This window comes from Gopherus evgoodei, chromosome 6, assembly GCF_007399415.2.
Source record: "Gopherus evgoodei ecotype Sinaloan lineage chromosome 6, rGopEvg1_v1.p, whole genome shotgun sequence".
In the NCBI taxonomy this organism is placed as follows: Eukaryota; Metazoa; Chordata; order Testudines; family Testudinidae; genus Gopherus; species Gopherus evgoodei.
Window position 1 is genome coordinate 58,980,325 of NC_044327.1, and position 14,931 is coordinate 58,995,255.

General features: G+C 40.3%; 1 protein-coding gene across 5 annotated transcripts in view; it reads right to left on the reverse strand.

Moving 5' to 3' along the window:
* The window catches only part of SNX24 (sorting nexin 24), a 160,996-nt gene that overhangs the window by 55,127 nt on the left and 90,938 nt on the right, over positions 1-14,931 (reverse strand). For all 5 annotated transcript variants that reach the window (XM_030566497.1, XM_030566498.1, XM_030566499.1 and 2 more), the window contains one exon: positions 8,071-8,175. In XM_030566497.1, coding sequence (XP_030422357.1) covers positions 8,071-8,175 — 105 coding nt within the window. The remainder of the gene's footprint in view (positions 1-8,070; positions 8,176-14,931) is intronic.

The following is a 14,931-nucleotide window of genomic DNA, read 5'->3' on the forward strand; positions in this document are numbered from 1 at the left end:
GGATCCCTACAATTACAACACCATGAAATTTCTGATTTAAATAGCTGAAATCATGAAATATAGGATTTTAAAAATCCTGTGGCCATGAAATTAACCAAAATTGACCGTGAATTTAATATAAGCTCCCCCTGCACTTCCTTTCAGACATATGTCAGCACTCGAATTTACAAAAAAAGATCTACAATATTAATGGTGGTCAGAACTGCTATTCCTCAGCACAAGGACAAAGTAACTGCAGGTTAAGTGAAAGCAGATGCATTGGCCCATGCATGAAGAAAAGTTCAGAAGGTCTATCAGTGCTCCGTTACACTGGATTGTTGTCAGTCACAAGAGGAGCTTCCTTCAGTTCATGCACACCACAAGAAATGAGTCAATACTCAGAAGTTCACCAGAGGCATGCAGCTTCTCCGATATCCCACTTCCTGACTAACTCCTCTTGCACCTATGGGCTGGTCTACACTACGGGGGGAAATCGATCTTAGATACGCAACTACAGCTACGTGAATAATGTAGCTGAAGTCAAATATCTAAGATAGGATTACTCGCCCGTCCTCACCGCACGGGATCGATGTCTGCGGCTCCCCCTGTCGATTCCGCAACTCCATTGGGGTTGGTGGAGTTTCGGAATCGATATAAGCGCGCTCGGGGATCGATATATCGCGTCTATCGATCCCCATGTAATCTATTTTAACCCGCCGATACGGGGGTAGTCTAGACGTAGCCTATAATTGCTGACTTTGTATTTTGATTCTGAACTACAGGTGCAACTCCACAGGCAACCTCTGCTAACTATGTCTGTCATCTTGTTGGGACAGATATCAGCAAGCAATGAGATTTCTTCTGCGCAAGGGAGTCAGAAAATATTTATTCTGTTGAACTTTAAAAGACAACCTACCAAAGGGCAAGCCTGTAGGGAAGTAAAACTGGATGACAGTAACATTTCACAAAACGATCACTCCATATCTGACCTCTCATTCCTTGTCCTCAAAGGAAACTGCACAATTTCTTCAAAAAATGAGTCTGGAAGCTTAAATTCATACCTTTGCTGGACACTAAAAGTCATGATCTCAATAAAGACACTGGATTTATGCTGTACAACAACAATCTGTAACACACTAATTGTCCTTTTTTGTCCTATAAAGGCAGAAGCGTTAATGGGCACTTCACCTTAAAATGTCCCTTGGAAAATGTGTTAACTACCCGTGCTAAACAATCTTTACATCTTGAAATTAGCTGTGACGCTCTGAGAACCTTTCCCAGACCTGAAGAAGAGCTCTACGCAGTTTGAAAGCTTGTCTCTTCCACCAACAGAAGTTGCTCCAATAAAAGATATTACTTTCATCCACTTTGTCTCTCTGGTAACATCCAGTTTCAGCTTACTGTGACACGTAATCACCGAATGTGCAAAGCACTAGAGGGCAGGTGGTTAAACCAGAGAAACTTCTCCATTACAAATTCATCAGAGATGAGGATCACAAGAACTGCTCTTCTGAGAAAGAATCATATCTTAGCTAATACTGATCAGGACTGACAACATGGCATTAATTGCTTATATAAACAATTAGGTGGAATCACTCAGTGTAACCTATTATTGGAATCCCAACCAATTATCTAATGGACAAATAAACCCTAGCATCAGTAAAGAAGATTTATCTAAAAAGTGGCTTTCTAATCCAATATACAGTCTGTCCTGGAGGGAGTGGGGAGACCTCTCAAGCGATCAGTATTTCTGCAGATATGCTACTATGGAGATTTCCATTTCTATACCTCTTTGGGGTAAAGGCCAAATGAATAGTTACATATTGCACAGTAGAGTCAAAGAAAAAGAACTGGAAGCAACACATGTATTCCTCATTCCCTGGACTAACAATTGGTGCTATGGATTTCCTGCTTCTCATTCCTAGTGCTCTTAGGAAAGTAAAGGGGTTAAAACAAACCTTGACCCAATCTCACCAGTATAGGTCAGTGTAATGGGGTGGGACTCACCAGTGCGGTGCCTCCTGCTGGTTGTCCAGGGAATTAGCGTTTCAGCATCTGGAGTGCTGTCTGCAGGCTGGTGTCCTGCTTGCTGCTGGGCCCAAGTCCCTCCTGGACCCCGGTGCCCCTTTCAGGCTGAGGTGCAGTCCCATGGCAGTACCCCCACAGATCTGTGTCTTCCCGCCCCGGGGAATTCCCACCCTCTAACCCCACCTTGCCTCAGGCTATGGCCACTGCCAGTCATCACTTAGCCTCTGTTACCCAGGGAAGACTGCAGTCTAAGTGCCACTCATCACTGGCAAGGGGGGTTTTGGACCTGCTGCCTCTGCCTGCCCTTGGACTGCACTCTGCAACCCCAGTACTTTCTTTGGCCTTTAACAAGGCCTGCAACCTGGGGGGTTTCTAGGCTGGAGCTCCCCAGCTCCTTGGGCCTTCCCCCACCCTGCTCCAGTCTTGATACCCTCTCAGCTTCCAGGCAGCCAGCCCTTCCCTCTCTACCGCTAGAGAGAGACTCTGTGTGCTCCTGGCTCACTGCCTTCTTATCAGACATTCCCAGTAATATACCGATGAGAAGCGCAGTCAGGAAAATAACTGAACTACTTTCCTCATGGATTGTATTTTCTAAATGGACAACCTCCCCTAAATTCTCAATTACTGAGGGACAATCTTCACTCATTGATATATTTTGCTTTCCACAACCAAATCTCCGTACAACTTTTCATGAGTGATCTACCCGAATATTTGGATGCTAATATCTAAACCAGTGGTCGGCAACCTTTCAGAAGTGCTGTACCAAGTCTTCATTTATTCACTCTAATTTAAGGTTTCGTGTGCCAGTAATACATTTTAACATTTTTAGAAGGTCTCTTTCTATAAATCTATAATATATAACTAAACTATTATTGTCTGTAAAGTAACTAAGGTTTTTAAAATGTTTAAGAAGCTTAACTTAAAATTAAATTAAAATGCAGAGCCCCCCAGACCAGTGGCCAGCTTGTGTGCCGCCTTCAGCACACATGCCATAGGTTGCCTACCTCTGATCTAAACTGTATTCTTAAATTTATTCACCTAAATTTGCGGTATTTAGGATGACCGGATGTCCCAGTTTTATAGGGACAGTCCTGATTTTTTAGTCTTTTTCTTATATAGGCTCCTATTATCCCCCAATCCCATCCCAATTTTTCACACTTGCTGTCTGGTCACCCTTGCTGATTATGTACGATATGTATCATATAACTTTTAGAAACAAACTTTGTATTTGTGGATAATCTAAGCATTATACCCAGATATACAGACGCTCTTTTCTCAACTTATGTAACATTTTTTTACATTAACAATTTTTTTAACATTAGCTTTAATAAAATTTTAAAATATGTTAAGCTTCCACCCTTTCTGCTCAGAATTATATGTAACTGCAGGCAGATGATGGATAAACTGCCCTTCAACAGTATTTTCTGAGACAGTGTAGTCTAGCAAACAAGTGCCCGGACTCTGAGTTAGAGCTCTGTAAGCTCTAGTGTCGGCTCTGTCACTGCCTCCCATTTACGCTTTGTGTCTCAGTTTCCCTATTTATAAATAAGAACTAATAATTCCAACCTATCTCCAATCAATCAATTAGTGTGTGAACTGTATTGACAATGCCATCTAATGCTGTTTATTATTACCACTGAAACTACTGAATACATTTTGGTGCTTCTCAGCCAGTTGTTCCATAGTATTTTAAGTGAAAATTGTAACATCCATTCTTGAACTTGTAAAATGTGGCAGTCATTTAAAACAAAACATAAATCAACCTTTAGCACTTCCAGGCAGAAAATCAATCCATTATGAAAAGACAAAAAGCCTCTCACAGCTTTCAAAATCAAGAAACAAATAAGTAATCCAACGAATTTTCAACATACAATAAATGGGGATAAATATCAAAAGAAATGCAAACATTGGAATTGCATGATCTCTCAAAAACCTGTGCTAATTAACTATTTTTAAATTAATCAGAAAATGCAAAAATAGAAAAAAAAAGAACCTGGATTTTTAAAATTTATTCTGAAATAATGCAAGAGGCTGAGTTAATAAAAGAAACATGATAGGACATTTTTATCCACTGGAGTGGCAGCTGCAGCATTTTCCATCACTGTAAGAGAATTACACATAGCTTCTTTTGCTGCACAAAAGACAAAGTGTAACATTCCATTTTCATGCAATTAAACCTTTTGGTTCAAATTTTACTATCTGGGGCCCTCATACCCAGTTATCTGAAGTATACAACAGAAAAAACCAATAAAAAAGCAACATAAGGCAATCACTGAAACAGGTCAATATTTGTTTACAATCTGCATGGTACAACAGCCATTTTGCCAACTTTGTGTGTTTTAAAGGTGCCATGCATATTGCGAAATTACTACATGAGCGCATAAAGACAATGGTTGGCAGTAGCAACTGTGTAAACACTCAATCCCCTGATAAGAGTCTGAAAAAATTACTACTTTTTTTTACAACTGTATCATAATTCTCTAACAATCTACTAGTATCAAAAAGCTGCTGGCACTCTACAGCTACACATACAGCAGGTGAAAATTGTAATAGCCAAAGTAGACAAACACTAAATCCCTTCTGTTACATTTATACAGCTCGCCTTTCAACACTTCAGATTCATACAGTTTGAAATAAAAGGCCAAAAACTTAAAAAACGAATGCCTATAGTTAACCATCTAAATAAGTGGTCCGATTTGACATCTTTGGGAATGCCAAAGTGGTCAGCACTTCTGAAAATCCGGACATTAATTCAAGTGCCTCAATATGCACTTGGTTTACTAAAAATTCAGCTTATATTTTTTAAAATCTTGTCTAAAATTTCTTTCCCCATCAGTTTTTTTTTCTCCTTTGGCACACATGAAATTTATCCCCATTTCAAATGAAGATGAATGAATGAGCGTTCTTCTTCTTATTTCTGTGCATGTGCACACCAGAATTAGTGACAATATAACCAAAGTTAACGATATAAGCAGGAATGTAAGTTAATTAACTCCTCCAGTAGGGGGTGATAGTGTCTCTGTAATTCTCAGCAACGAAAGAATGCTAATAATTTCACCTATGTCTCACCCTATTAAAAAATATATGTCCTTAAATCAATCAATCAATCAATCAATCAGTCTCAGGAGTAATATTCTGCAACAGTTAATTTTAAGCAGATCACATTTTTATACATGAACAAATTCACAGCGTCTCATCATAATAAAACATACATAATAATTGTAGTGTAGTAACGTTACAACAGATTGTTGTATGATCTTTTTTCCACATTCATTATCAACAAAAAAGTCCTACTAGTTTATACAAATATGAACATTTTCAAAAACAGAAGCTTGGTAAAAACAAAATAATCCATTAATACGGGGAAAACAAAAACTGGCTACATAACATATGCACAGGGAAAGACTAAATAAATCAAGAGTATCAACAATGCTCCACTTCTCTTTGCCATTCTTGAGAACAGCAACTTATTTAAAAGAATGTTCAAAGTAATCCAACAAACTCTGCATACACAATACACCCAAGAAATTTACCTGAATTCCTTAGCTACTTCTGATACAACAAATATGGTGAAGAGTAAGAAGAAAGAAGGAGGGAAGTGTTTGTGCAGAACAGGGGTTGACAACCTATGGCACGCGGATTGCGAGGGTAAGCACCCTGGCAGGCCAGGCCATTTTGTTTACCTGCCACGCTGGCAGGTTCGGCCAATTGCGGCTCCCACTTGCTGCAGTTCGTCGTTCCAGGCCAATGGGGGCTGTAGGAAGCGGCACAAGCCAAGGGAGGTGCTGGCCGTAGCTTCTTGACACCCCCATTGGCCTGGAGTGGCAAACCTCAGCCAGTGGGAGCCGCGATCAGCCGGACCTGCCAACACGGCAGGTAAACAAACTGGCCTGGCTCACCAGGGTGCTTACCCAGGCGAGCTGCATGCCAGAGGTTGCCAACCCCTGGTGTAGAACAACAACAAAAAAATATGTTAAATTAGGCAATAGTCTATTTACACTGAAACGTCTAATCTCTTTTTAAAATAATTTGAAAAGGAACATAATATTTCCCCAAAGTTCTGTGTGCAGCCATCTGTTAGGATATATATATTCAGGCCTGTCTGCAAAGGCCTATAGTTTAAGAATTTATGTGTATTCTTATCACTTAGCTAGTTATAGCGGTATAAAAGAAAGAATCAAAGATCACTGTCTGTGTAATGGCCTTCTCTTACTGTGACAGGCTAAGATGTAGTTAGGCAGCCATAAGCTGGGAAGTGTATGGTCACATCCTCACATTCCAAACTAGTCACGTTGAAATAAGGTGCTATTGGGCTATTAGGAATACAATCCTGTCCTGATATTCCTATCACCTCCAGAGAAAGGGTAGAGCCTAGAAGATGTAAAAGGAAACTTAGTTTAATAGCATCCTGTCTGGCAAGAACTCATTTATCAATAGACACAGCTGGAAAACCCTTATGTCCGTATAGATGTAGTTGTGAAATCCTCACTTCTGTATTGGTTTGTATGTTTATTTGCATGGTCTCTGTCTGGTTCTGTAATTGTTTCTGTCTACTGTATAATTAATTTTGGGTGTAAACCAATTAAGGTGGTGGGATATAATTGGTTAAATAATCATGTTACAATATGTTAGGATTGGTTAGTTAAATTTCAGTAAAATGATTGGTTAAGGAATAGCTAAGCAAAATGCAGGTTTTAATATATAGTCTGCAGACAATCAGGAAGTGGGGGGGGAAATGGGAACAGAGACTGGAGATGGGGGAATTAAAATCATGTCTTGCTAAAGGGGAAAATGGGAACAGGGGATGGGAACAGAAACAGGGACACAGGCAAGGCTCTGTGGTGTCAGAGCTGGGAAGGGGGACACTAAGGAAGGAAACTGGAATCATGCTTGCTGGGAGTTCAACCCAATAAACATTGAATTGTTTGTGCCTTTGGACTTCGGGTATTGTTGCTCTCTGTTCATGCGAGAAGGACCAGGGAAGTTAGAGGGTGAACAAATAAGCCCCCTAATACCATCCATTCATTTTTACTACATGGATGTCCACACCTGAAAACCATCCCCTAATTTTTGAATTAGTTTATTATCTAATCAAAATAAACAATTTAAAGTGTATTTTCCTCCTCAGTTCCAAAATTCTTCCCTTTTGGAGATACTCTGATATTAAAGTATGATTTTTTTCTCTCCCCAGCTCCCAAACTTTCCTGAAATCTGGGAGAAATTTCAACAATCTGTAACGTAGGCACTCTTCATTTTCTAAGTAGTGACTGATTCAAGTTCTACGTGGTTGCGGTAGGAATTTTCACAGTGAATGAATGTCCAAGCAAAGATTAGGTAAAGTCTCATTAAGTACCTAAGCCACAAACGATCACTACTGTTATGTAGTATGTAACACATTTTTCCCCTTTTGCCAGCGCAAACAGCTCCCCTAAGTCAGCCTTAACTTATTACAGTGTAGCTATTAACAGTGGGTGAAATTCTAGCCCCACTGAAGACAGTGGGAATTCTGCCATTGACATCAGTGGAGCCAGGATTTCACCTAATGGATTCAACTATCTGGACCTGTGTGTGGTATTTTAAAACACTTCAGTGATACACCAGTGTACAGGTCAACTCTAAAAACAAGCTCTTGATCCAGACATGCAAGTGCATGAGGAGAAACACAGGGATGTATTTTAAGCAGCAGACCAAAACTTTATTAAACATAACATCGGAGAGCAGTGCTATCTGCCCAGTCTTCCCATAGCAGGCATTTAAGTGAGTACAGTGAGGGACTTACAGGGGACAGCTCATAACTCAGGGTGGACTCCCCATTGCCTACCTCTAGCAAGCTGAATCGTATCCTCTTCCCCCCTGCAAGGGGACAGAAAGTACAAAGAGGGGCCCCAGTCTGAAAAGAATTCAGGTCTACCATTTTCCTCTGGGCCCAAAGTCCAGCAGTGAAATCTCATGTCTCTTATTTCTGGGTATATTTTAAAATGCTCCAGTGCTACACCAGCATACAGGGCAGCTCTGAAAATGAGCGCTGCTTTTTCACACACACACTGCTGACAGGGAGCTCACCTGTAAGTACATTTCCAAGCCTTGTCGACGCTGCTCCAGGACCTTAGGGACCCAGTTCCTGACATGCTTGGAAGGGATTTCTGGTGTTCTAATAAACCTCTTGAGCTGCAAACAAAAACAAAAATAAAAATATAACCCCTCTTTACTGTAAAAACATTCCTGCTACAAGTCAGTCAGAAAATGGGAGGGGAGAGAGAGGAGGGGGAAGGCAGCCATTTACAAAGGTCAGTAACTGCAGTGAATTTATTTACTGAACACCTCACAGAGGAACAATGAACTGACTTTACTATTCCTCTTCAAATCTACAAGTCACAGATAAAAGTTATTTCAGTTCAGCTGACCTTTTGGCAATGAGGAATCCAACTAATAATGCCATTTGTTCCGAAGATTTAAACAAAAACTGCAGCAGCTGGATGGGTCAAATACTTGAAGACCTGAACACCAACTCAAGCCAGGGACTAAACAAAATAACATGACAGTTAGCTGAATATTGCTCTCTGGACAATCCAATCTACACACCAAAAAATATTTTAACATGGCTTTTCTTTGAAGTGTACGCTGCCTCGTTTAGGGTGTGGTCCTGCAAGATACTGAGTACTCTCAATCTCACATTGCCTTCATCAGCTTACAAGGTTGGGACCCTAGAGAGTGACCAAAGAGCAGTAAGAGCTATGAATCTGGTTGGCTGAGCTACTGAACTACTATTAAATCCTTGTGAATCAGGTTGAGAATGACTGGGTAGGAAAGATGGTCTAGTCTCTAGTGGACAGAGGCACTACACTGGCACTCCAATGATCTGGATTCAATTCCTGTGTGATTTTGGGCAAGTCACTTAATCTGCCCCATACCTCAGTTCCTCATCTGTAAAGTGGAAATAGTACTTAACAGGGATGCTAGGCACTCAGGTACTACCTTGATAAAAGCTACATAAGTAACTAGACAGACAGACTGCAATTGAAACAACTTCCAGGTTCAGCATACAGGCATTTTGGGAAAGGCTGTGGAAAACAAGCCTCTCACTAGCTAATAAATTTTCCAGAAAGCAGGCACCCTGAGAGATGAAGGGAAAAACTGTAATAGTAAGATGAGTATAATTCTGTAATAATTTATACATAGTACTAGCAAAACCGTGCTATAGAATCTATCCCTAAGTAAGTTTCTATTGTAATTCCTGTGACAATTCATGCAGTATAGCTCACAAATATTTTTAAAAAATAATTTCTACCTAATAATACTTCTCCCACAGAAGATAAAAATTATCCTCATTCCAAAAGCAACTAAAAACTTATTTTCTCAGTACTAAAAGGCAAAATAATAACTGGGATGGATTCCACTGCATTTTAATGGAAAGTGACACTAGACATTCTTTCAGCTGATATTGCCTCTGAGTAAATGTGAAGAGAGAAACACGAGAGTAGAAATTCAGAATTGACTTTGACATGCACGCCCATGGGGGTTTGAGAATTTACATTTCATCTCTGAGCTTGCTGAGATGTCACTATAGCAAAAAGCAGTGCCAACATATCACTGTCTCTGTGATCGTAAATTATGAAGGTCCAATAAGTAAACCTCAGTTGTTCTAGAAACATTTTGTAACTTGCTTATTTTTCAAATATACTAAATCACAATTATGTGTGTCCTTGTTCAAGCAGAAAAAAACCACTGAACACCTCTACTTACTGACCTTAAAGTCATAGTATAAAAACACAATTTTTTCTTTAAATTTGTCAAGAGTGTTGAAGAAGCTAACATCACAACTGTTGGGGTCTATGACAGCTCTTGTAGGTGAGTAATGAATTGCTTTAGATGAAGAGAGACAAACTTGAAACTGTACAAGTTTCCAGTAGGGCTTAGCTGCTTACAAGATAAATACTCTACAGGTGACATAAGAACATAAGAATGGCCATATTGGGTCAGACCAAAGGTCCATCCAACCCAGTATCCTGTCTACCAACAGTGACCAATGCCAGGTGTCCCAGAGGGAGTGAACCTAACCCAGATCAAGTGATCTTTCTCCTGCCATCCATCTCCACCCTCTGACAAACAGAGGCTAGGGACACCATTCCTTCCCATCCTGGCTAATAGATATTAATGGACTTAACCTCCACGAATTTATCTAGTTCTCTTTTAAACCCTGTTATAGTCCTAGCCTTCACAACCTTCACAGGCAAGGAGTTCCACAGGCTGACTGGGTGCTGTGTGAAGAACTTTCTTTTATTTGTTTTAAACCTGCTGCCCATTAATTTCATTTGGTGGCCCCTAGTTCTTATGTTATGAGAACAAGTAAATAACTTTTCCTTATTCACTTTCTCCACACCACTCATGATTTTATATACCTCTACCATATCCCACGTCTCCTCTTTTCCAAACTGAGAAGTCCTAGCCTCTTTAATCTCTCCTCATATGGGACCCGTTCCAAACCCAAATCATTTTAGTTGCCCTTCTCTGAACCTTTTCTAATACCAGTATATCTTTTTTGAGATGAGGAGACCACATCTGAATGCAGTATTCAAGATGTGGGCGTACCATGGATTTATATAAAGGCAATAAGATATTCTCCGTCTTATTCTATATCTCTTTTTTAATGATTCCTAACATCCTGTTTGCTTTTTTGACTGCCACTGCACACTGTGTGGACACATTTAGAGAACTATCCATGATGACTCCAAGCTCTCTTTCCTGATTAGTTGTAGCTAAATTAGCCCCCATCATACTGTATGTATAGTTGGGGTTATTTTTTCCAATGTGCATTATTTTACATTAATCCACATTACATTTCATTTGCATTTTGTTGCCCAATCACTTAGTTTTGTGAGATCTTTTTGAAGTTCTTCACAGTCTGCTTTGGTCTTAACTATCTTGAGCAGTTTAGTATCGTCTGCAAACTTTGCCAGCTCACTGTTCACCCCTTTCTCCAGATCATTTATGAATAAGTTGAATAGGATTGGTCCTAGGACTGACCCTTGGGGAACACTACTAGTTACCCCTCTCCATTCTGAGAATTTGCCATTTATTCATACCCTTTGTTCCCTGTCTTTTAACCAGTTCCCAATCCATGAAAGGACCTTCCCTTTTATCCCATGACAGCTAAATTTACGTAAGAGCCTTTGGTGAGGGACCTTGTCAAAGGCTTTCTGGAAATCTAAGTACACTATGCTCACTCGATCCCTCTTGTCCACATGTTTGTTGACCCCTTCAAACTCTAATAAACTCTAATAAATTAGTAAAACATGATTTCCCTTTACAGAAACCTTGTTGACTTTTGCCCAACAATTTATGTTCTTCTATGTGTATGAAAATTTTACTCTTTACTACTGTTTCAACTAATTTGCCCGGTACTGACATTAGACTTACCTGTCTGTAATTGCCGGGACCACCTCCAGAGCCCTTTTTTGTAGTTTCATCAGTATCTCCTCTTGCCTTTTCTAGTCACCCACAATAGGGGAAAGAAGTAGGGTTGCCAATTTGCTGATCACAAAAAAACGAATACCCTTGCCCTGCCCCCTGCCCTGCTTCCGTCCTGAGGCACTGGGAGGGAGTTTGGGTGCAGGAAAGGGGTTTGGGGTGTGGGCTCCGGCCGGAAGGCACTTACCTCAGGTGGCTCCTGGAAGCAGCCAGCACATCCGGCTTCTAGGTGGCAGCACGGCCAGGGGGCTCTGCATGCTGCCTACACCCGCAGGCACTGCCCCTGCAGCTCCCACTGGCCACGGCTCCTGGCCAATGGGAGTGTGGAGCTGGTGCTTGGGGCGGGGGCTGCAAGCAGAGCCCCGATGGCTGCCCCTGCACCAGGGAGCTGGACGTACTGGCCACTTCCGGGAGCCATGCAGAGCCACGGCAGGCAGGGAGCCTGTCTCAGCCCTGGTGCACCACCAACCGGACTTTTAGTGGCCTGGTCAGCAGTGCTGACTGGAGCCGCAAGGGTCCCTTTTCAACCGGGTGTTTGAGTCAAAAACCAGATGCCGGGCAACCCTAGGAAAGAGGGAAACAGAGAACAGTCATTCCTGATAGGCCCCCTTACTTTCACTTGGCTCAACTCCTTTGAGGAAAAGTCCATCTAAGCAAGGGCTTTGGGGCATGTGACACCTTTAAAAGACACCTTCACAGATGTCTTGTGTTCACAAACATCAAATATTGAAGTTCATACTGTACCTTAAATATTCTAGATATGTATTTTTTCCTCTAATGATTATTTTTACAAAGGAAAGAGGGAAAAACCGGATTATAAAATAATTGATACACACACTGAAAACGTGAAAACTATTCTACAAAGAAAATCATATGACACACAATTCCCTTTACAGCAAAAATTGATTGCAAATGGAGTACATACGCTACAATGCGACAACAGGCTCTGCCCTGGGGGAACTGCAAAACCTGTAGGGTATGGAGTTTGTTTTCAGTCTGCCTTTATGGCTTTATCTTTAAAAGTTGTTAACTTTAATATGGGACAGCTGTCAAGGGAAGAAATTTCAGTTTTGCTTTAAATGATCTTTATGATGTTATTTAAAAATAAAGCTGTTTGTAGTAATTATTCAGTTCAGGGGGTATCAAAAATCTCCAAGAGGAGTGAGGACATTTTGTTATTTATGGAAAGCAGGGAAACAGGGAGGCAGATATTTAAGAAGAGTAGAATCCACAGAATCTGTATTGACTGAACTTTTTCTGCCAAAGGGTTCACGATCTACTGGTTTCAGTATAGAAAAGGCAAATGCACTGATTTAGTACAGCTTCCAGACACCAATATTCCTCTGTTACGAACAGAAGAGAAAAAACTAGTTGAGAAAATAGCTAGTGCATTATTGCTAATGGAGATCAAGATTTCCACCAACGTCTTTGGTAAAGTGGTGGAGGAAGGAGAACTTGCTATAAAAAGTATGTTGTGTGCTTTACCTCTATAAAGGAAATGAATATAGAAACAAGGTTGCTGCCCTGAAGAGCTCATGGTACAATCTAAACAGGCAACGAGCACACCAGGGATAGGAAAAACAAGTAATTGTTAAAAGTGAAGTTTAAAATAGGTCTTATTATAGTTCCAGGTTTGGAGGTTTATTTCTTTTGCTAGCACTTCTGGGGAGAGAAGAAAGGATGATCATTTACAGATGCCATTGAAGCAGTGTGTTTTAAGGAAGACTACGAAGAGAGTAGAGGCACAGCATGCCAAATCCAAGAGGGGATCCTGGTATAGAGAGACATGTGAAAGAAAGCAGTTGAAAACAGAACACAGACATAAATGCTGCAGTTATTCCTAAATTTTGAGCAGAGCAAAGAGGGCAACGGGTAAGTGAAAAAATGTCAAAAACAGAGACGGAGGGAGGAACTAAATTGTGCCGGGAATAAATTGGCACTACAGAAGTTACACTGAAGTTAGATAACCAGAACTGGAGGACAGTTATGACTATACTTAATAGAGTACTCCTTATACATCAACAGCTTGATTCTGCCACCATTACTCACACTGAGCAGTACCTTATTAACTACCTGATCATGAAACACATTACTCACAAATGTAAGGTGTGAGACTACTCTAGTGTATGTAAAGTTAAGCTTGTGAAAATATATATATATATATATATATATATATATATATATTTTCAGGACTGGGACCTCGTGAATAGTGTGACTGATTTTGATAGGTATAATCAGTATGAGCACAAGGCAAAAAATCAGGCCCCAATTGAATACTGGGAGATAAATATGGATTGTAAAGAAAATGTAACTGAAAAATTTTAAATGGCAGCTAGTCGCACAATCTACCAAGGAGAAAAAAAAGTTAAGAAATGCATGTATATAACAACTACTGTGCAAAATCTACAAAACAAATCATATTCTTATTCCTATAGAGCTCTCTAATAAACAGGAGCTCAGCAGGTGCATTCCACTTTTCTATGACCTTCAGTGAACTACTTCTTTTCCAGATTTCTTGTTTCAGAAGAAACTTATGGAATAAGAAGTTTGCCTTTCAGAACAGAAAATTTAAATAGAAGTATCCAGCTCCAACTACTGGATGGGGGACAATAACATTCTCCTTTTGACACCCTTGTAAGCAATTCAAAAAAAGTAATGGATTTCAAGTTGGGAAATTAGTGAGTAAAATGTATTATCTCATACATATAAATGAGATGACTATTCTCAGCCTTTGGAACAGAATAAACTTAGTATCAATTTAGTATTGGATACATTCAATATTGCAACAAGTGCAGTGGAAGAACTGTGATACAGTAGGTCTTTTTCTTCTCTAACTTTGTGGGTACATATGAACCACACATTCAACCCAACGTACAGGAGTTTAGCCATCCAACTCTCTAGCGTTAACAAATTGCATGCTTGACAAATTATCTGCTCCAAAGGAGTCCTTTTCTACAGAAATATGCATTATTTCATGCCTTTACAAGAATAAATCTATCGCAGACATAGGATTCTACGGATGTTTAACAACAATATGGCAGGTACAAAAGAACCAAAAAGAAAGGAAAGCGTGAAACACCTGAGAAACCTCCCTCTCCCTTAACAAAACATATGGAATATACTGACATCTCTTTTATGAGAGATGATCTGAAATGCACATAGTTAACATTACCAGTGACACCTTGTCAAGGTATTTTTCCCCCGTTTGAACTTTAGCGTCCAAAAGGGGGGACCTGCATGGACACTTCTAAGCTTAATTTCTAGCTTAGATCTGACAGCGCCGCTACCAGCCAAAATATAGTGTTTGGCACACTTTCTGTTCCCCCAAAACCTTCCCTGGGGAACCCAAGACCCAAATCTCTTGGGTCTTAAAACCAGGAGAAATAAACCATCCCCCCTCCTTTCCCCCTCCCAGACTTTCCCTTCCCTGGGCTACCCTGAGAGGCTCCACTGATC